Genomic DNA, 21,484 nt, shown 5'->3' with positions numbered 1-21,484 from the left:
CTCTTAAGGACGGTAAAAAGTTGCCTAAACATTTCAGAAAACTCAGTGTTTTTATCGATACATCCGGTTTGTTGAGGGTGGGCGGTAGGCTGGTTCACTCTGAACTCGATTACGATTGCAAACATCCCTTACTGCTACCCAGTCAGGATCGCATGACACAGCTCGTCATCGATCAAGTACACAATGATAATCAACATCCGGGGTTACGCACGCTAAATTTCTTGATTGCACAAAACTTTTGGATCCTTGCTTCTAAGCGCGTGATTAGTTCTCGCTTATCGAAATGCATAAAGTGCTTCCGCTCTAATCCTAAACCTTTAGTGCCCCGTATGGCAGACCTACCCAAAACTCGAATTTCGCAAGTAAAACCATTCTCGTGTATCGGTGTCGATTTTGCGGGTCCTTTTCCCACATACATCAAACGCTATCGTGGGGCCAGGCCTTTTAAAACACACGTGTGTTTATTTATATGTTTTGCGACCAAAGCATCACATATCGAGCTCGTTATAGGACTGACCACCGAAGCCTTTCTCGCTGCCCTGCGTCGATTTATCGCTCGCCGTGGCCGTTGCCAACGTATACATTGTGACCGGGGTACGAATTTCGTAGGCGCTTATAACGCGTTACTACCTCTCATGCAAGACGCAGCCTCTCGTGAGAGTATCGAATTCTCGTTTAATCCACCAGCCGCATCCCATTTCGGCGGCTTGTGGGAAGCCAACATTAAATCGTTTAAAACACATCTTGCTCGCGTTGTAGGGAATCAAATCCTAACTTATGAGGAATTTCTTACAATGGCCGCCCAAATTGAATCGGCCCTTAACTCACGGCCACTATGTGAGATGAATTCCGATCCAAACGACATGTCGGTGTTAACACCCGGACATTTTCTCACCTTAGAGCCCTTGACATCACTCGTAGATACTTCAACTAGCGATACAAACATTTCCATTTCGAGTCGTTGGCAGCTTGTTCAGAAACTCCATCGTGATTTCTGGAAGCGATGGCATTTGGAGTACTTGCATACGTTAAATCAACGCGCGAAATGGCACTCGGATATTGATGAACCCAAGGTGGGCACATTAGTATTGATTAAAGATGAACAACTGAAGCCACTTCATTGGTCTCTTGGTCGTATAGTATCTTTGCATCCGGGCAAAGACGGGATCTCCCGTGTAGCTACTGTTCGGTCACAATCAGGTCTACTACAAAGGCCTCTGGTAAAGTTGTGTCCTTTACCTATAGACTAGTTTATTCGTAAAATACTTCGTATTGGTGGGCGGAATGATGGTTCCGGACACCATATCTAGTTTAGTTTTAATTGTTGTTTTTTTTTTTAGAAATATTCTATATATCGTAAAATGGAATACATTGATTAGCGACAGTAGGTAGGGTAGTTTTCGAATATTTTTGACGTTTATGAAAAGCCAGTTGAAGGTAGATCGATTCGATCGCCGCTCATTCTCGTAGGCGCAAGCTCGTTCGTCGCGATAAACCAAAAACGTATTAAATCTGTCGATTTGTGTGCTAAAAACCCTCACAGCAGCCACTACAGCATCAACTCGCCGTTGGAGAGTGTCGGTACCGACCAGGCGTTCGACATGCAGACACGGGGTGAGTTGGCTTTTGATTGATTCGCTTTCACTGGCATAGATCGTTTAATTTCTCTCGAAAAACAATTGTCCTACTCGAGGGCGATTGTACAGTAACTATAAAATGGTAGTTATAATGCCGCATATACAGTGTGACATAAAATTGTAGAAAATAAATGAGGGCGCCACTTCCTACGTAACTGTCTCATTTTTAACGTAAAATGGCAACAATTTAGTATGTAATTTTTAGGGTTCCGTACCCAAAGGGTAAAAACGGGACCCTATTACTAAGACTCCGCTGTCCGTCTGTCACCAGGGCGTATCTCATGAACCGTGGTAGCTAGACAGTTGAAATTTTCACAGATGATGTATTTCTGTTGCCGCTATAACAACAAATACTAAAAAGTACGGAACCCTCGGTGGGCGAGTCCGACTCGCACTTGGCCGGTTTTTTTTTTAGTTCGCACACATTTTATGTCGCACTGTATTTATACTTGCATGAGCTACAAACGAAAACCCTCACAAATAAAAGTATCACGAACTAATTTAGTCCCTGGGGCCCGTTTCTCAAAAGCTTGTAACTTGTAATACAAGCGGATGTCACTTTTTGACAGCTTTTCTTAGAAAGGGACTTCCACTTGTATTACAAGCTTTTGAGAAACCGGCCCCTGATCACTTTATTCTTTTTATATTGCGGTGACAAAGTAGTAAATTGCTAGAATATATGTATAAATATAAGGCATTAAATACACCTCACATCACGATCTAACCTGTATGCTACTAGACATAATTTATTTATTCGCTAATGTATGGTCACAGAGGAAAATTTTTGATCCATTTTGAGTTCAAGCTAAATTGGTTGTCAATACTAACATGTATGACATGTCCAATGTAAAGTAAACCCTAAATGGCACAATTTAATTATAATTCAATTTGTTACTTTCTGTACCTACATAAAACTATTATTGTATTGGTTGTACCCTTAACTTGCTGCTGGAAGAGCGGGGTCTCCTGTCACAAGTATTGCAATACTTACTAGGAGGTCCCAACCCTTTCTCAAATTGTAACACAATGATTGTATAAATGATTGTATAATAAACGATTTTTCATTTTCATTGTTAAATCTGTCACTCCGTCCGGATCTTGCTGTCAGTGTGTCAATGGCCTTAGAAATTTACTAATGACATTGCTCCTTGCAACTAATTAATTTATGAGTAATTTCTTAATAACTAATTTTTATTTACAGGTAAGAATCTTCAACCTAATCCACAGGTAAGTAAGAAACTCTACTTACTACTAGTAGGACTAGTTATTAAGTATAACTATATCTAATAACTCCTTTCTACAAATAATTTATGGCAGCAATTATTACAATATGATCTCAAACTACTTTCATTAATATTTCGTTTAAGGTTTTATCAATAAATTGGCACATACTCATCTGCTCGGCAATTAGCTCCATGCATGAATTTATTTTTATTTTTGGATTCATAATTTATATCGTTGGAACACCGGAAATGATAAAAATACTTTTGTAAACCTTAACATTATTTTATTAAAAAATATTTAAAATGTTGAAAATTTTTGAGCGGTTGAAACGCTCATAATTTTTGGCGCGAATTCGACAGAGCGTGATGACGTCACACGTTGGGCGGCCCAACTGACGTTTGCTACTAATGACACTAATCTGTCGAACGCGTGACGTCACGTGGCGTTTCGAGCGTTTCGCTAACTAGCTTTTCGCGGGCAAATTTTTGTACTTTTTATTTATAATTTTAAGCAATTAAATGGTAATTTAAAAACGGAAATGCATTTGTAACATGATATAACGGTAACAAACATCCGAATAAAACATATTTCGTTCAAATATAGACTTCATGCATGAGGCTAATTGATTAAAGAATATGAACATACTTAAGTAGAATTAAATTCTTTTTAGCAAATGTAAGTCTACGTAAACAGCCAACTAGGTTAACTTGGCATTTTCACTAACATGCTTTCAATTTCACGTTTTTCATCCAATTTTCCTGCTCGCTCCAGATAAAGTTATTTCCGTTCAAGTTATGATAACCCGCCTATAATCTTCGACTTTCTCGGCTTTTCGCTAATAGAACGTTGGGTCAAGGAGCGACTTAATACTTAAGATACCATCGGGGATCTTGCGTAGCGCGTTGATCTAATCAAAGCATAACAAAACTACTGTGTATATATAATATATAATTGTACAGAAGATTCACTAAAAACATGGTATTTAAAAGGAAACTGATAACAATCATAATTATCTTATCTTATCTATTTTATCTAAACAATCATCTCATTTCTTTTGCGGGCTTGACACTATCAAGATGGTCGTGAATAATTTTGATCCTTCATTTCATTTAAATTTTGATTATTTCTATCGTTAAACTGTCACTACTTAAATATCATTCATACTGATAATTTCCGGCTCGCATTAGTTTAGTTTAGTTTATTTATCACATGTATACAATTTTCACACAGGTAAAATATACGTACATTTCAGCTTGTACTACTTTTCGTATAATCAAAGATAGATATAACTCCGTAATAGATGGATACAGTCTAAGGAAAAAACGTGCCTCGAAAATCACGAAAATTTGATTCTCGATCAGAGGGCGCCACTAGTTTTGGCCTAGTCTCGTATAGAGGGCGTTGACGGTTTTGTTTGTTATTTATAATTTTAACGCATATCAATGGAAGAACATGGGTCAAAATCATATAAAAATAATTAATGCACATAAAAAAATCATTTATCCATATTTAAATACATTTTAACGTATTTTTATAAATCTTCATTTTTAGTTTTAAAGTATGTCGATAGATGGCAGTGAATTTACAGCGGTTACAAAATTTACTATGACAGTACCGCTCTATCTAATTATATCCTCATTGGTATAATGATCGTTTGTTTTTGTAATAATAATAATAAGAATTAGAATTGAACATCAGTATAAATGAAGTTACAATTAATATTAACAAAACAATGCAAATAGAAATAAATTAAAAATGTCACAATTGTAAAAAAAAAAAAAAACAATGTCAATACAAGAACACAATAAAACAATGTCAATACAAGAACACAATAAAGCAATGACGATGATGTCAATATTTAAAAAGATAAGTCATTGGTGTCATCCAGCAATATTTCTTTTATCTATTCTTTGGCACAACATAAAGACCTAGCGACTGGCAATCAATTTTACTGGGCTTCAATCGAATATACCTGAATCATAAAGTAATTATAATCATTATAATTTTGATTTTTAACAGGCTTAACAGTCACAAAATTAGTTACACTATCTATTTCCCTAACATTGAATATAGTCCTCTAATGACTACTTCTATCACCACAATGTCCTGCGATTATTAAGATGTCTGTCCGTATTGCCTAGGACCGTTCCGCGCTGTAGCCCCTTCGTATTCTCTAGAGCCGCACAGCGCAGAGATTTATGGTCCATGGTCGCCATTATAGGCATTTAGTATCCCAAGGGCCATATTGTCTTCGGCAGTGGCTTAGCGTGAACTAGCCTAGACCTAGCCGTCGGCGAAGGCGCTTCTGCGAGGCCCTTTTCTTTCAATGCGTATTCCCAAGGTCATTATAAGGGTTGCCTCCCGCGGGGCCATGGGCGAACGGCCGTTTCGCCCACGCCTAGCTACGCCACTGGTCTTCGGACTTCGTGGCTTGCCCATTGCCATATCAAGCAACCTTATGGAACTCGCTTCTACGAGGTCCTTTTCTTTCAATGCGTATTCCCAAGGTCATAAAAAGGGTTGCCTCTCGCGGGGCCATGGGCGAAGGGCCATTTCGCCCACGCCTAGCTACGCCACTGGTCTTCGGACTTCGTGGCTTGCCCATTGCCATATCAAGCAATCTTATGGAACTCGCTTCTGCGAGGTCCTTTTCTTTCAATGCGTATTCCCAAGGTCATAAAAAGGGTTGCCTCTCGCGGGGCCATGGGCGAAGGGCCGTTTCGCCCACGCCTAGCTACGCCACTGGTCTTCGGACTTCGTGGCTTGCCCATTGCCATATCAAGTAATCTTATGGGCTATACCGTAGTTCATTAGCTACACTATTTACAGTTTTTGCTCTTCTAAAGGTTCTTTCACAGTAAAGGTAATTCTTCCATCACGTTTCCAGATGAGAGGTTTTTCGGGTAGAGAATCTGATGATGGCTTCAATGGTCCAAGGGACCACGCAGGACAAGTTGCAGATTGTGAGCATGTAGAACGCGATCTCGTAGCTGTCGGTGTAATCGCGGACGAAACCTGAAAATATGACATATTTTTACTTCCACATATTTATTCACAAACGTATCCGTATTTACGCATGTCGCCGCTTATTTTATCCCAACAAATGTTATTCTGGCTTCGTCGGAAATAACATAGGTACCTATTTGTTTTTGTCTGCGATATTGAAGCGAAATAGCCTATTTTCATAGTTATAAATTAATTTTTTATGACCTCGCTACGTATTTCGGAATGTTTATTTGTTATTCGTAAGTCGCTTTGAGATGATTTCTCTTATATTGGGGGACGTATTTGAAGTGCTCCACGATCAAGTTTTGATAATAAAAAGAAATGTACATTTAATATAGGTACATTCCTTTTATAGAAATGAAATGGAAAATATTTATGCTAAATACGTATTCAGCGCATTTATATGCGTATAAGTACATACATTATTTGGAATATATTATTTTACGGGCAGAATCCAGTATAACAAAAAAGAAAGTTTGAAGAGATATTTAAACATTTTTTTATATGTACTATTTGTGAGATTGTAAACTTACGCATTTAAACGAAAGAAAAAAGGTTAAAAGGTTGAAGGTTATATGTAAAACCAAGAAACTACGTGTGTATTATGGATATTGTTTTTTCTTAATAACCCAAGGGTGGCTAAAACTTAAGTAGGTTATTGATCTGTCAATAGCTAGACTCGTCGAGCTTCTATGCGGGTTCTGTTAAGACAATGTACTCCTTTTACCTGCTATAGTATTCTGAACCTTAAGTGTACATGTATAAGATATTATTTAAGTTTCAGGTTGTAGTTAAGCGTACAATCAAGGGTGAAAGCTTGTGGGAGTAAATAGGGATTAGATGTTGACGTATCGCTTGGCGGTTGGGATAATTTTGCAAATTATGTTTACTCCTCCCTGAACTGATATATTATATGTAATGTACTAACACTTTAAACTAATCATTGGTAGGCCTTATGTATTTGTGATAAGGTTTACGTATCGTCTGTTGTGTGAAGTGGACGATGTGTATGTCATACGCTATGTTTTGATGACAACTGCTGCTTCAAGTATGGCGCTCCTATGTCATTACTTTGCCAGTATTTGCTGCAAACTTAGCGTGGTCGGAGTCTAATACCTACCTAATCTAACCTAAGGTATAAGCTTTGCTTATTTTGAGGTTACATTAATCTATTGTAAGGTAGCAGGATAGCAAATATCTATTGAGATTTTTAACCTATATCGCTGATATACACGCATGGGTCTAATACGGCACTATATTATGGGGAAACAATCTTAAGAACATTTATAGAGAAATACATATTTATAATTATGTTCTGGGTTAAAGAAGTGACTACACCAAAACTTGAGGCCTTGACGCGTTCGAGTCAAACATTTGCTGAATAAACGGTGCATTTTTTTGAGGGATGTGGAGTAAACTTAATGATTTTTCTCTTACCTATCAAAGGCCCGATGCTCAAACTCAAGGCTCCAGTGATCAACATGTACAGTCCATAAGCGGATGGATACCGCTCAATCGGCACATGCTCAGCCATCACTATAGGCTGCGCTATGTGCAGTAGAGACCGTAAGGAGCCTAAAATGCCGGTCAAGACCAGGAGCGGAAGGTAGGTGGTGCATTGTGTGAGAACTGAAAAAGAACAAATACATTTATATACGGCGAATGTCACAAAATAAGCCATAAGACAAATTTATCGGTGGGTGTTTGTAGCTTTTTAAAATCAATTTTGAGACCTGTAATTTTAAATGTACCTTGCCCTTATTAAGTCCCCGGCAAGCTCGGTCCAATTTCACGTTTCCATACAGACGGAGTTTCGTTCTCATTTTAAAACTACGTGTTGGATTGTAACGAAACTGCATATACAATGACATGAGGTATATCTAGGTCTGTAATAAGTTTATAAAGCTCCAGTTTATAAAACAAACAAAAGCAAAAACAAGTTTTGTATGAAAAACTTAAATACGCTGTATTTTTTTTTACTTTGATATCTGAAGCTACATAAACTAATTATAGACCCAGATATACCTTATCTTATTGTAAGTACAAAGTATCAGAGCAATCTAGCGAGTCGTTTTAAAATGAGAGCGTAACTACGTTTGTATGGAGAACCGAGCTTGCCGGGGACTTAATGGTTACAAAGCACTTATCATGTTCGTACTTATCATTATGTACTACGATTTTATCTTTTTCCCATTCAACTCGTTTTATTAGAAGATAACGCACATCAATGCAATCGAAATGTAAATAAGTATGCTGATGAGATACTCAGCGTTCCGCTTTAATCCAGTTTAGATAATTTATAATCACCTAACGACGAACACCCGGCTGACGATTTACAAATCTCATTTTAATCAGAAAAAACATATGTGTAATTGTTCCTTGTAATTTTTGGTTAATTTTATTGCTTGTAAAAATTGTCATGAAAAAGTACTCTGTGGCCTGTTTGCTGTTTGAAAAACTGTGAAATTAGTTTTCGTCTATTTTAATGCCCTTTTACCAAGTCTCAAGTTCCTAGCTTAAAAGAAAACTTGTACCACTTATGGGCCACTTTCAATGAAAATGGTACTTATTGTCGCTTGTCAGTAAGGCGCTATTTCCATATAGCTTCAATTAGAAATCAACCTTATTGACAAGCGACAATGTGGTACCTTTTGGATGAAAACGTCACATATAGGTATAGTCGTCAGCAGATATACCGGGGCGGCCAAGGCGCTTATAAATCTGAACACGCCTTTATTATCAGGGCGTTGGAGTGCATATTCAGATATTTTTTAGCCCCTTGGCCACCCCGATATATCTGATGGCGACTTTACCAGGTACTGAGCTACTGAGCTACTGTAGGCTTAGTTCTATTGTAACAACGTCCGCTTATTACCTCTTTACCTATCTTAAGGCAAAGATAGATATAACTCCGTAATAGATGGATACAGTCTAAGAAAAAAACGTGCTTCGAAAATCAAGAAAATTTGATTCTCGTTCAGAGGGCGCTACTAGCTTTGGCCTACTGTCGTATAGATGGTGTTGACGGTTTCGTTTGTTATTTAACAATTTTAACGCATATCAGTAAAAGAATATGGGTCAAAATCATAAAAATAATTAATGCAAAATAAAAAAAAACATTTATCCATATTTAAATACATTTTATCGTATTTTTATAAATCTTCATTTTTAGTTTTAAAGTGTGTCGACAGATGGCAGTGAATTTACTGGGGTTACAAAATTTACTATGACAGTACCGCTCTAGTATAAGTTACTCTATGCTTAAGGCAACTTAGTATATCATATAACTTTTTAAGTATAAAGAATTCAAAATTATTTTCAGCTAGCTTAAAATATTGTAACATGTTTAATTCTACGTCTCTGTTAACTTATCCTAGGAACAGCAAGGTGGGAACTACCAAAAGTTTTCTCGCTTTTTAAGTTACACGCAGAAACTCGATGGAGGCTTTATCATTTAGAAGCAAAGTCAGCAACATTCTACTTTTTTACCTGTGGATATTGCTGACGGCTTTTTTTTTATATCAATATCCTTAGTCATGAGGTAACAATACGCAGAATGAGTACGAATATGCTCAGACAGTATCTGTTGATCGGGATCCTGCATTTTCGCCGAAAATTGTATTGCCGAATTTCACTTGCCAACCAACTTTTCGCAGAAGTCTCATTTGGCCGAATAACTTTTACCAAATAATTATTTCGCAACCATTTCATTTCCCAACCCCATAGTTGGGAAATGAAAATGACGTACTAGGTTGGGTTAGGTTAGGTTGGATTATGTAAAGTTGGGAAATGAAATTCGGCCAAATGAGACTTCTGCGAAAAGTTGGTTGGTAAGTGATATTCGGCAATACAATTTTCGGCGAAAAGGCAGAGAACCCTGTTGATCAGTGTAAATAGATGGCTTACCTATCCGGAATATCGCAGTGAAGAGCGCTCCAGAGTAATACATGTAACGGCTGTTCAGAGTGAAGAAATGCCCGGTGACACCAAGCAGTAACCTGGCTGACATATCAGTGGCGCCGCCAATCGCTATTATACTTGCTATCTCGCCCTGTAAAAAAAGACCATGATTGATTGTATTATCGTTTTCTCATTGGTTTTGGGACTTTTGGGTAATGACGTTGTTAGTTTATTTTATTAAAAAACCGGGCAAGTGCGAGTTGGACTCGCCCACCGAGGGTTCCGTACTTTTTAGTATTTGTTGTTATAGCGGCAACAGAAATACATCATCTGTGAAAATTTCAACTGTCTAGCTATCACGGTTCATTAGATACAGTCTGGTGACAGACAGACAGACGGACAGCGGAGTCTTAGTAATAGGGTCCCGGTTTTACCCTTTGGGTACGGAACCCTAAAAACTAGCGACCCGCCCCGGCTTCGCAAGGGTTACACAAAACCTTAACAAATTGTGCCATTTTCAACCAAAAGGGTACTTATTGTCGGTTGTTAATAAGGCGCTATTTCCATATAGTTTCAATTCGAAATCAACCTTATCGACAAGCGACAATGTGGTACCTTTTGGTTGAAAACGTCACAATTATAAACCTAAACCAAGTAGTAGTTTTAGAGTTTATAGCGAACATACACACAGACAGACGCAGCGGGGGACTTTGTTTCATTAAGTGTAGTGATTACGGTAAACTTGGCTGTAAAGTTTACAAATGGTCAGATGACAGTGTTATTGATGGTAGTTATGCTAAAGATCAGAATCAAAGACAGAGAAATTCTGATTCTGATGCTAAAGATATGCTGCTTACCCGACTTAAGCCGTTTTTGTCCAAAAACATCGGCTCCAGCGTGAAGAACGTGAGGTCGGCGAAGAAAGCCAACGACATCCCGAAAGCAATGTTGTCGAATATCCAATCCTTCAGCAGCGTCAAGTCTAAGAACTCAGCGACTGTTTGCCTGGAATAATGTAATTGCAATTAATTGATAGTTCTACATTGCTATTATTTAGGCGATGCTGCATAGAAAAAGCCTCAATTCATAAGGGTTCACGACATAAACAATAGGTATAAGAATTCCTTGGAAATGTTACCTAGTGCTCCTAATTGAATTTGCTTCATAGTAATACAAGAATTTTGTCAAAACTTACTGCCACAGACATCAAGACTTTTCTGCCATTTGTGAGTAATTTGAAGCAAATAACATAATGATTATATAGGTATTAATATTATTTACTCTGTTTTCAAACCCAGTAACAAGAGTTATGTCACACGGTATTACGAGAAAACATTTGCAAATTCATAAGCTTCTAAAGCTTACCAACTCATTCAAGAGCGAAGTGACTTAACTTCACTTTAATTAATTTCAAATCCGCTTTTATTGCTCATAAATTGTCAGTCCTATTAAAAGATAAATGATTAATTACCATTTTCCGTCTTTGTTCTTGATGATCGGCATCGGTTCCGCCGCGATACCTCCGAAATTGCCCAAACTCGACACCGAGGCAGCTTTGTACAAGTTCTCAAGATACACGTTGTCTGATGAGTTGAATCTGCTATCTGTCATTCCGTCCTCGGGTATTAGGACCACAGGAATGCTTAATCTCCTCGAGTCGGTTAATTTCGGTACGAAAAGGAAATCGGAAGATTTTCTGGCGATCTGAGCGTGGATGTATAGGTTTTCGACGGATTTTGCGGTGTTTGTTTGCAGCTGCGGTGATAGAGTTTGGCCGTCTTTGGTGAATTCGAATTGAGATTCTTTTTCGACGGCGGGAGTTGGAGGGATAACTAAAAAAAATGTCTTTAGATGAGGCCTGTATTGTTCACGTTTGGGAAGGTACCTAATAAAGAGAAATTTTCACTTTGGTTAGAGGTATTTTCCTAGTCGCTGCTCCAAAGCTTTTCAATTTAATAAGTTAAAAGTGTTGAATTATAGGCCTTTAACTACAAAATAAGTTTGTCTGTGGAATCTGTATAAATAAATAAAACCATTTCTCTTTTGAAACCAAGGGCCTGACACTCTTTGATAGAGAAAGATAGTTTTATTGCGATTCCTATAAGAGGAAAGAGAAAATAGTGCCATGCTTTTGTTATGTTATGGCAGCATAGGTAGGAGACGTAGGAGGCCGAAATTTATAAGAGTGAAAGAGAAAAAGGATTATGCTGCCATACATTACCCTGTCAATACATGAATATGTCTTTCTCTGTCGCTCGGTTTCATTTCTATAACTACTATACTATGTCTGTTTGAAACGAATAACTAGCCTTACCTACATGTCGTTAATTTTGACAGTACAACTTTGTCATTTAAAAAAATATATACTTTGCAATTTTAGGTACTTACGAACTATTTTCTCACACGGCTTCATCTGTTTCACCATATGCCACTCGACAGGGTGCATCACAACAGCTCCAAATATGCTATGCGCCGAAATGGCGCACAATACAGCCAACGTCCCTCTGAACCCAAACTCGGTAATAGTAAACTTGATGAATAACGGATACAACATCGTGATCATCCCAATAGAAGCCTTACACAGGCTCAAATAGAGCACCTTTTTCTTTGTAAAGTAACTGTTAAAGCTTGTATATGAAATAGGAATGAGGAGACCCATTCCTAAGCCTTGGAGGAAGCCGTTAGTTATAATTAATTGGGTCGTTGACGTGACGAAAATGGCCAGGAAGGACGCTAGTGTGTATATAAATGCTCCGATAAGACCCACTTGTCTTAGTGATAGCCTTTTTAGAGCGATGTTCGCCGAAAATCCTGAAACGACAAAAATGTTACCAATTGAAATACTGACACAATAGGATTTTAGTTATTTTTAACGAGAGATATGTTCGAATTTAAACTATCTTGAGACATATTAACTTAACTAACATAGCGGTTTCACTCACGTGTTTTTAGTCACTCGCGCGACATGTTTCGGAGAGCCTAGACTAAAAACACGTGAGTGAAACCGCTATGTTAGTTGAGAGATATGTTATTTGGGGTCCCTTTGTTTGACATAATTATTGAGTCATAATGTAATGATTGTCATATTATCATTAGTCATAATTCCGAAACCGTTAACTTTTCAGGATTTTCCTCAGGTTATCCTATAGATAGGTTAGATTAGGTTAGGTTTGTTTTATGCCAATCCTGAAAAGTTACGCGTTTCTGAGAAAAACCAAATTATGACTAATGATAATATATGACTCAAAAATTATGTCAAACAAATAGAGACCCATGTTATTTATCTTGAAATTATTAATGTAGAATAGATTCATATTAATAAACGAGTCATTATTAAACAGTTGCATAAATCGTGAGTCAAAACCAATTACGGCTGCAATTCGAAACCTGTCAAAAAGCGACCTATTAGAGTTTGTACAGATTTAATTAAAATACTGTAACAACACTCGTAACTCTCGTAAGGCTTTTTACAACCATCATATAAATGTTTACAATTTAACCCTTTTTTAGACCACTGAACCTACATAAAATAGCTTGAACCTAAGGATATTAAGGTCATATGAAGACGTAATTTTCATTTTTGCTAGAACTAAGTTTGTATTTTTTTTTTATTGATTATCCATTTTTCTGGTCCATTGTTAAATTCCTATATGTACTTCCTCAAATAATTATGTACGTAATGAGCCAAAATATTGCCACCTCAACAAAGTAGTACAGTACAGGATTTACTACGTTTATGATGACATCTCTAAAGACCTCTATTAAAGATCTCTATTAAAGGGTTCGAAACGTCGGGATGTATTATAAATTCAATATACGCGATATAATCCGTTTTCATAGTTTTATTTCATGAGTAACTATCGCGGTAACCGAAGACAATATGATGACATCTCTATTGATATTTTTCCTTGATAATTAATTAGTAGTACTTCGTGTAGCTATAGACAGTTACATGCTAATAGAATTCCGAACAAGGTCAATAATAGAGTTGCGATGGGTCAAGAGTTTTTCCGCGTTGTTTGAATCAATATTTTAGGTGAATATTTGGTAGTAGTTAGAGAGCTGTATATAATTTTTGAAAAAAATAATGAATTGAAATACCTGAATAAAAGGAAAACAGTACAGATGAAATAGTTAAAATTACCCTATTATGAGAGATGAGGTAAAACCATTCCACTTTATAACACCGATTTATTCTGACTCCAAACATATCGAAAGGTAACGAAAATAGATTTATACAAGGTCAAGTACAGGCCAGGCGCGGTATCATATTAGTTCATCATCATCATCTAGCCGATTTCGGCCACAGCGACTGCGTTTTGCCGCTGAGAGCGTCGCTGGTGCGCTCTCAGGTGACTGACATAGCCAATTTTTGCAGCGAATGTGCGACCACACTCGCTGCTGGTCAACACCCCTCAGACATAATTGTAATAACATAACAATTGATTAATTTTAATAATTGTAATTGTGTCCGACGTATTAGTTAAGTGTGCGCACTGTATGCCTTGCGCTAAGCGACTGACTGGACTAAAATAAATGCTCCTTTGAACTGTCTATATACCAAAAATGATGACTATAATCCGCGTCACCGTCATGTCCCTACAATAGGTTATTGATGAAATAGATATGTGAAAACACGCGATTTCATTGTTAAACTGCGATCGGGAATATTCCGACTGTTTTGTATATTCACCGGTTCAGTAATAGCCTATTCACTCTTGCTTTAAATAGACCGACTACTACTAATTGTACTAATTTTGAGGTTTTTGGCTAAAAATAAAGTTAGTGAGCTATGCTCGAAACGAAACTCGGTGACCACATTAAATCCATAAAAAATAGTGCCTACTTAAATTAATATGAAACACATGTTGTATTTGCGAATAAGTAGACATTACGCATTGAATGACATTTTTTTTATTATTTAAATAAGGTGTGCTCTTTTTTTTGCATTTTCCGTTGTATACCTTTAATGCTACGTGTCAACTAGTATTTTGCGCCAACTGTTGATTTTTTTCTGCGGTTTTTTTTATATTCTCGGTAGCAAACAAGCATACGGCCCGTACGAATGCACGCGTGCATTGCGTGCATCTCCAGGGTAGTCACATGTACAGGAAGCTGCAGAAATAACTGACCCCTCTGCATATAAACTTCTTTGCATGGGGTTCAGTTATCTCTGCAGCTTCCTGTACATTGCTGAGAGCCTTAAGAACCGATTGAAATCAAAATGGTTTTTTTATTTTTGTTTTCCGAACCTGACAGGCTCTATTACATAGGCCCTAGTGTAATAGAGCCCAAGTCAGATAGGGTAATTAGAGCGGTAGGACTGTGTGGGAGGATGGTAGCCTGGGGAAAATCCAGGACCCTTCCTTGGTTATAAATAAATAAATAAAAAGATGAAATAAAACTATGAAAACGGATTATATCGCGTATATTGAATTTATAATACATCCCGACGTTTCGAACTCTCGTTTCGAAGATGTGTCCCGCCGAGTTTGTTGCCGGTCCTATATTGGGATACCCTCCTACAATTTAGGAGGGAATTAAATCTTCTCGGGTCCGTGTTGTAGGGTTGGAGCCGGCGTAGTTTTTATCGCGTATATATATATATATCTTTACTTGGAAAAATAATTATAGTGTATAACTAGCCTTATGAACCGATTTTGCATGTACAACCAGCCTTAAAGTTTGTAGTCTATGATTGTTCATTATTTTAGTATGTGGGTATTTTTGCACTTTGTAATTTTTCCTCAGTCACCCGTTGACCACGAACGCTGTAAAGAGTTCGAAACGTCGGGATGTATTATAAATTCAATATACGCGATATAATCCGTTTTCATAGTTTTATTTCATGAGTAACTATCGCGGTAACCGAAGACAATATTAAGTAAAAAGATGTTATCGAATGTTGTCTAACCTGCAATAGCTAGAGTGACTTGGAAGACTCCATATACGACAGTGACGGCGCCAGTTCCCGCGCCCACATCATTCAGAAACTCGTTGTAGATGAACCCGAATACTGGCTGGTGTGCCGTGCCGGCGATCTGTGGAAACACGTACTGTCATTCACACTGTCAACTGACAATAGGGATGTTAGGGGAGGTATGGATGGTATAGAAAGGATCACAATCTCTTATGGCAGAATTGTTGTAAAAGTGACCGCGTTAAACCCTGACCCGACTAAATTACGTAGGTTGTTTTTGGTAGTATTTCGGTGTATGGTGGCGCCGCCTAATTACTGTTTTTTGATGGACACTTTTTATACATAGAGATTTGGCTCCTTTATACAGTCTCCATGAGGGGAGGGATAAAATAAAATAAAATAAAATAAAAATGTTGGCAATTTTTAGGGTTCCGTACCCAAAGGGTAAGAACGGTACCCTATTACTAAGACTCCGCTGTCCGTCCGTCCGCCTGTCTGTCACCAGGCTGTATCTCATGAACCGTAATAGCTGGACAGTTGAAATTTTCACAGATGATGTATTTTTGTTGCCGCTATAACAACAAATACTATAAAAGTACGGAACCCTCGGTGCGCGAGTCCGACTCGCACTTGGCCGGTTTTTTTTAGAACTGTTTTCACTATAAATACGTAATTATAGCAAAAAAAATATTTTTTTTAATAATTAATTTTTAATAAAAAATCGACGTTAATTAGTTTAGTTTTTAAATTTCGCGCAAAAATGCTCCAAGCTGTCAACTGATCTGGATGGCGTAACGAGGTGATAAACAAACGACTGTCGGTGCCAGAGGACCACCAGGTTTGACAACTTGTCTGTGCGTGTTTCTCACGCCGTGACGTCACGCGCTTCGATTTGCGTTTGCAGTCACGTGATCTTTCATACAGTTTGGCTGGTCCATTTTCTATCGGAGGTTAAATTTTTTTCGGCAGATTAGCCGGGTTAGAGGCAGACCAGAAAAGAGATGGCGGGGTGACTTTCGACGCTTTTTGCAGCGACTGGCGGAAGAAAGGGGAGGCCTTTGCCCATCAGTCTTCTTCTTTTCGTGTCGTGGTTCCATTTTTATTTTATACGATGGATGTAGGCAGCGGTGTTGACAGCCCTGGCTGTCGCGTCCCTCAGATCCATTTCCGAGCAGTGGGACACAAGATATTGTAAAAAAATACTGTATAAGTATTAAATACATACTTTCGAAAATCGCAAAATAAGGGGGTCCCTACAGCTATTCTAAGGCAGAAAAGCCTACTGCAGGCAGGCAAGCCTACTGTACATACATATGTAGTGCATCACACAAAATAAAAATGCGAGTCGCGCGAGTTAATTGTTCGTGCGTAGTTAGGTGTAGTAGGTATACTAGTTATTATAGGTTTTCGCGGGCTTGGTTTTCGCAAGTCGACGTCATATTATTGCGCCTATTTTGCGTGATGGGTTGTCGGCACTACTCTTGCCAACCCAACTTTTCCAAGAAGCCTATAAGACCTTTGATGTTGTCGACGACTTCTGGGAGAGACCCTATACAAGTTATTATTTTTATCATATAGTTGTAACCACATTTAATTGATTTATCATCATTATTGGCGATTATATAGTATGTGTTAAATTGTAAATAATGAATCCCATCTATATAAACGGACAGTTTTAATAAAAATGATATTATTTTCAGTTAATCTTTACAGCTTCCAACTAAAAAGTTTGAAATTTACTCTAATTACTAATATTTTTACCGACACCTTTCATCTTTGATAACAACTGCTTTGCCAGCCATTAAGAAGGGAGTACGCTCTTTTCTTAAAGGTTAATTGGTTTTGAAGGAAATTGGTTAATAAAATACACTCTCCCAACTCAACCTCTTTTACGTAACTGTTTAAAACTAACTCTGTCACAACTGCTAGGCAACAGTATCATTAAATTTAGCTCTTCGTTATCAACTGAACGTGTCAATTATAATATTTTAAATTACGCTAGATAAAAATTCAGTTCAAACGATTCGAGCAGAAGAGGTTAGGGAGCAAGGCTGAGTTGATAATACCTATCACACGAGATGGACGGTCACGCGCATGTCAAAATACCGTCAGGTATTCGCTGCGTGCAAAACGGGTGGTGGAGGAAGAAATGATCACAGCGCTCGTTATGGCTAACAATGAAACCTCAGCCTACCGAGAAAAACGAAAATCGAAATTTCGTTATCTACCTCTTAATCGCTCTTGCGTATTCGAGCTATAGAGATGAGAGGCAGATACAGAAATGTCGATTTTAGTTTTTCGCCGTAGAGCCTTCCGGCATGAGCTGTCATGTCATAAGTTTTGCAGTAGGTAAACATTAATTAACGAACCATCTCAAACGTCAGACTATGGCAGATGACTGAGCAGAAACCCATAGGATGTGAAATCCTTGAAAGGAAGTGGCGTTGGATCGGACACGTACTCCGTAGGCCGGACAGCCATCTGGCCAAGCAGGGTCTCCGCTGGAATTCGGCTGGCAGTAGACGGTCGGGGAGGCCGTGTACTACATGGAGGCGATCAGTTGAGAAAGAGGCTGGCTCAACTGGACTCGACTGGAAAGAGCTGGAAGTAGCCGCTCAAGATCGTGACAAATGGAGGATTCTTCTGCGAGCCCTATGTCCCTAATGAGGGATAACAGGAATACATCATCATCATCAAACATTAATTGTTTTTAAGATAAATATAGCCCTAACAAGATGTATAATTGTTGTGAATTGTAAAAGCGTTAACAAGAGAGAATTCTTGTCAGGTGTGTTTTTCCCTATAATTTTTGGACGTTTTCGTTACAAATATTACAATGATATGTTTGAAATTGAAAAAGGTATGCAAGTAATGAATTGCTAAAGATAATTATATGAGGAACAAAATAAAAAAAGCAATGTCAGTAAAAAAAGGACCCTTGTATTCAAAAAACGCATGGCGTCTACGCACGTACTGTCGTATATAAAACGCAACGATGACGCAGCTTTTTACACCACGGTTGCATGAAACTGTTAATCTGATAATTTTGAGTAGTTTTAGAATACTTTTTTATAGTTTTAGGATAGTTTTTGCTCCTTATATTTGTTTCTTGCTGTGCATGCTTGCTTTGGATGGCATTCTTATGCAATACCTACCACTCATGTACTCTTTGTAACTATTGTGAATGTTGTCTGTTTAGTGTACCTTTTAAATAAAATAAAAAATATAATAAAAATAAAATCTATATTCTTATTAACCTACATACTTGTTAAATCAGAATTTTCCTTGTAGTTTTTTGTTTTCGTAATTTTAGTTATTTAAGCATAAATGAGTCTTCTGAAGCACATGTCAGAATTTGTAGGTAATGTGGTGAGAGTGGAAGAAATAAGTAAGTTAGTTTTAGTGGTAAAAATTATATGTAAATATATAAAAGACTTAAACACCATAATAATTAAATAGCTTTTGTATAAGTTTTCTTTACTTTTATGGTAAGTATAAAAATCATTCGTCGGTAAAAATATGGCGCAAATGATCACAGGAGGCAAAAGTTTAATAAAATCCTTATGATATCCCCTTTTAAGAAACAAAGCGACAGACACCTTTTTTAGGGTTCCGTAGCCAAATGGCAAAAAACGGAACCCTTATAGATTCGTCATGTATGTCTGTCTGTCTGTCTGTCCGTCCGTATGTCACAGCCACTTCTCTGAAACTATAAGAACTATACTGTTGAAATTTGGTAAGTAGATGTATTCTGTGAACCGCATTAAGATTTACACACAAAAATAAAAAAATAAAAAAAATTGGGGGCTCCATACTTGGAACTGAAACTCAATTTTTTTTTCATCAAACCCATACGTGTGGGGTATCTATGGTTAGGTCTTCAAAAATGATATTGAGTCTATAATATATAATATAATAAAATGTGTGTGCCCCCCCCCCTGTAACCTCTAAAATAATCTAAAATAAGAGAATGACAAAACTGAAAAAAATATATGATGTACATTACCATGCAAACTTCCACCGAAAATTGGTTTGAACGAGATCTAGTAAGTAGTTTTTTTTAATACGTCATAAATCGTAAACCGCAATTTACCTTTCACTCACGTTTCACATAAAAAATACATTGTTAAAATTAATACGTAATGGTGGTAATGTACGGAACCCTCGGTACGCGAGTCCGACTCGCACTTGGCCGGTTTTTCATAGTTGGAATGCGATGACGACGGTTAGTTTTTGCTGTCCCGAAATTATTTGTATAAATGTACTACTTAACCCTAAGTAACAATGTACAAAAATTTTCTTCTATTAAACGGATCTCAGTCGTCCATAATTAACTCAAAATTCGAACAAGAAAAATTAAACTAAATTTCATCTCATACAATAAAATCCACTTTTTCACATCTTTTTGGGACAAAACACAAGACAACGAAAAAACTATTGACCCAATCTACAAATCAGGTATAAATAAGAAGGGCAAATCATTTTCCGTGCCTAATTTGTTTCGATGCACCTTTTAATTTTTTTTTTCAACTAAAGTTTTGATAAAACGACTGAATCGATTTATTTTTCGGATTTTGAAACCCGTTTATATATTTATATATTATCACCTGACCTCTCATTTTAAAATTACAGTAACCATAAGTTTAAAATGAGATGAATAACTTTTAACCTATTAGATTCGATCACAAAATTATGTATATCAAATTTAATTTTCATTTAAATCGATTATTCCTGTATTTTCTTCTATTTTTTATTTTTCTTTTAATAAGACACCTCTTGAAAAAACCAATAAATACTTACAAAAATAACAGACAGGCCGATGCAAACGAGATACCCCCACCCCCCCTCAGGCGGCACCCTCTCATACTTCTCATCTCCACTGCTACTGCTAACACTGGTCACACTATACTTCTTCTTCCCACTCATATTCACCACTCAATACTTAATGAACTTATTACACTCAAACTACTATTTATATATAACGCGGCGGGGGATCGAAATGTTTTACCAACCACTATTTACTTTAAGGCTTTAGATTTTATTATTGTAATTGAGGTTCGGTATTCCCAGAGAAAACAACGTTAACTCGGAAACGTCTTGCAGTAAGCTATAATATTGTATATGTTTATAACAATTATCACTATGCTCCGGTTATTTATTTGTTTGTTTGATTGGCACGTCAGACACGGCCGAGTGTATCTGTTTGATTAGGAACGGTCGAACGGTCGAGCTTTCTCAATGTTTTATTGTGCGACCGGTTATATATGTACATTTAGTGCAATTCGTAAGACGCATTTTATTAAGACATTATTTTGGTGTCAGTAAAATTACCATAATTTTGTTGATAGGCATGTAGCTAAAATTTTTGGTCAAGAATCATAAGGCTGGTAACATTTTTATTAAAATGTTTATAAAAGAGAAGAAACTCGGCAATATGTTGTTTCCTATATTTTTTTGTATTGGTATTTTTTCATTATACATACATACTTACTACGCATAATTATGGCAAAATTAAAATATATTTTGTGTTTTAGTTCTCGGTACAGTTCAGTTTCAGTTTCTTTATTCATAACAAAAGTTACATGTCAATTTTATTATACATATTTGCATCTTATGTCTATTTTATATTAACAATAATCAGTATCCCATTTACATCATATTTCATAATTCTTAATTTAACTAACGAGTACCTATCCCTAATTATTAAGGCGCCTATCTTATATTTAAATATTGATCTTTGGACCAGTTTCCTAATTATTGATTAAACGATAATTAGAGCCAAATTAGCTTAATATCA

The 21,484-nt window shown here is 37.0% G+C and overlaps 2 protein-coding genes across 4 annotated transcripts in view; one reads left to right on the top strand and one right to left on the bottom strand.

The window, feature by feature from the left end:
- LOC134755637 (solute carrier family 12 member 4) overlaps positions 1 to 21,484 on the top strand; it is a 566,314-nt gene that overhangs the window by 208,942 nt on the left and 335,888 nt on the right. The gene's annotated exons all lie outside the window — the stretch shown is intronic.
- LOC134755648 (monocarboxylate transporter 9-like) lies at positions 1,712 to 20,779 on the bottom strand. The gene is made up of 8 exons (XM_063692174.1): positions 20,488 to 20,779; positions 15,682 to 15,808; positions 12,156 to 12,578; positions 11,239 to 11,599; positions 10,625 to 10,772; positions 9,774 to 9,918; positions 7,305 to 7,496; positions 1,712 to 5,876 (listed from the first exon to the last, which is right to left on the bottom strand). Exons 1-8 carry the CDS (start codon positions 20,611 to 20,613, stop codon positions 5,737 to 5,739), a joined length of 1,662 nt encoding a protein of 553 aa, XP_063548244.1. The 5' UTR covers positions 20,614 to 20,779; the 3' UTR covers positions 1,712 to 5,736.

This window comes from Cydia strobilella, chromosome 3, assembly GCF_947568885.1.
Source record: "Cydia strobilella chromosome 3, ilCydStro3.1, whole genome shotgun sequence".
In the NCBI taxonomy this organism is placed as follows: domain Eukaryota; kingdom Metazoa; phylum Arthropoda; class Insecta; order Lepidoptera; family Tortricidae; genus Cydia; species Cydia strobilella.
This window is presented reverse-complemented; position numbering and strand designations above follow the sequence as displayed.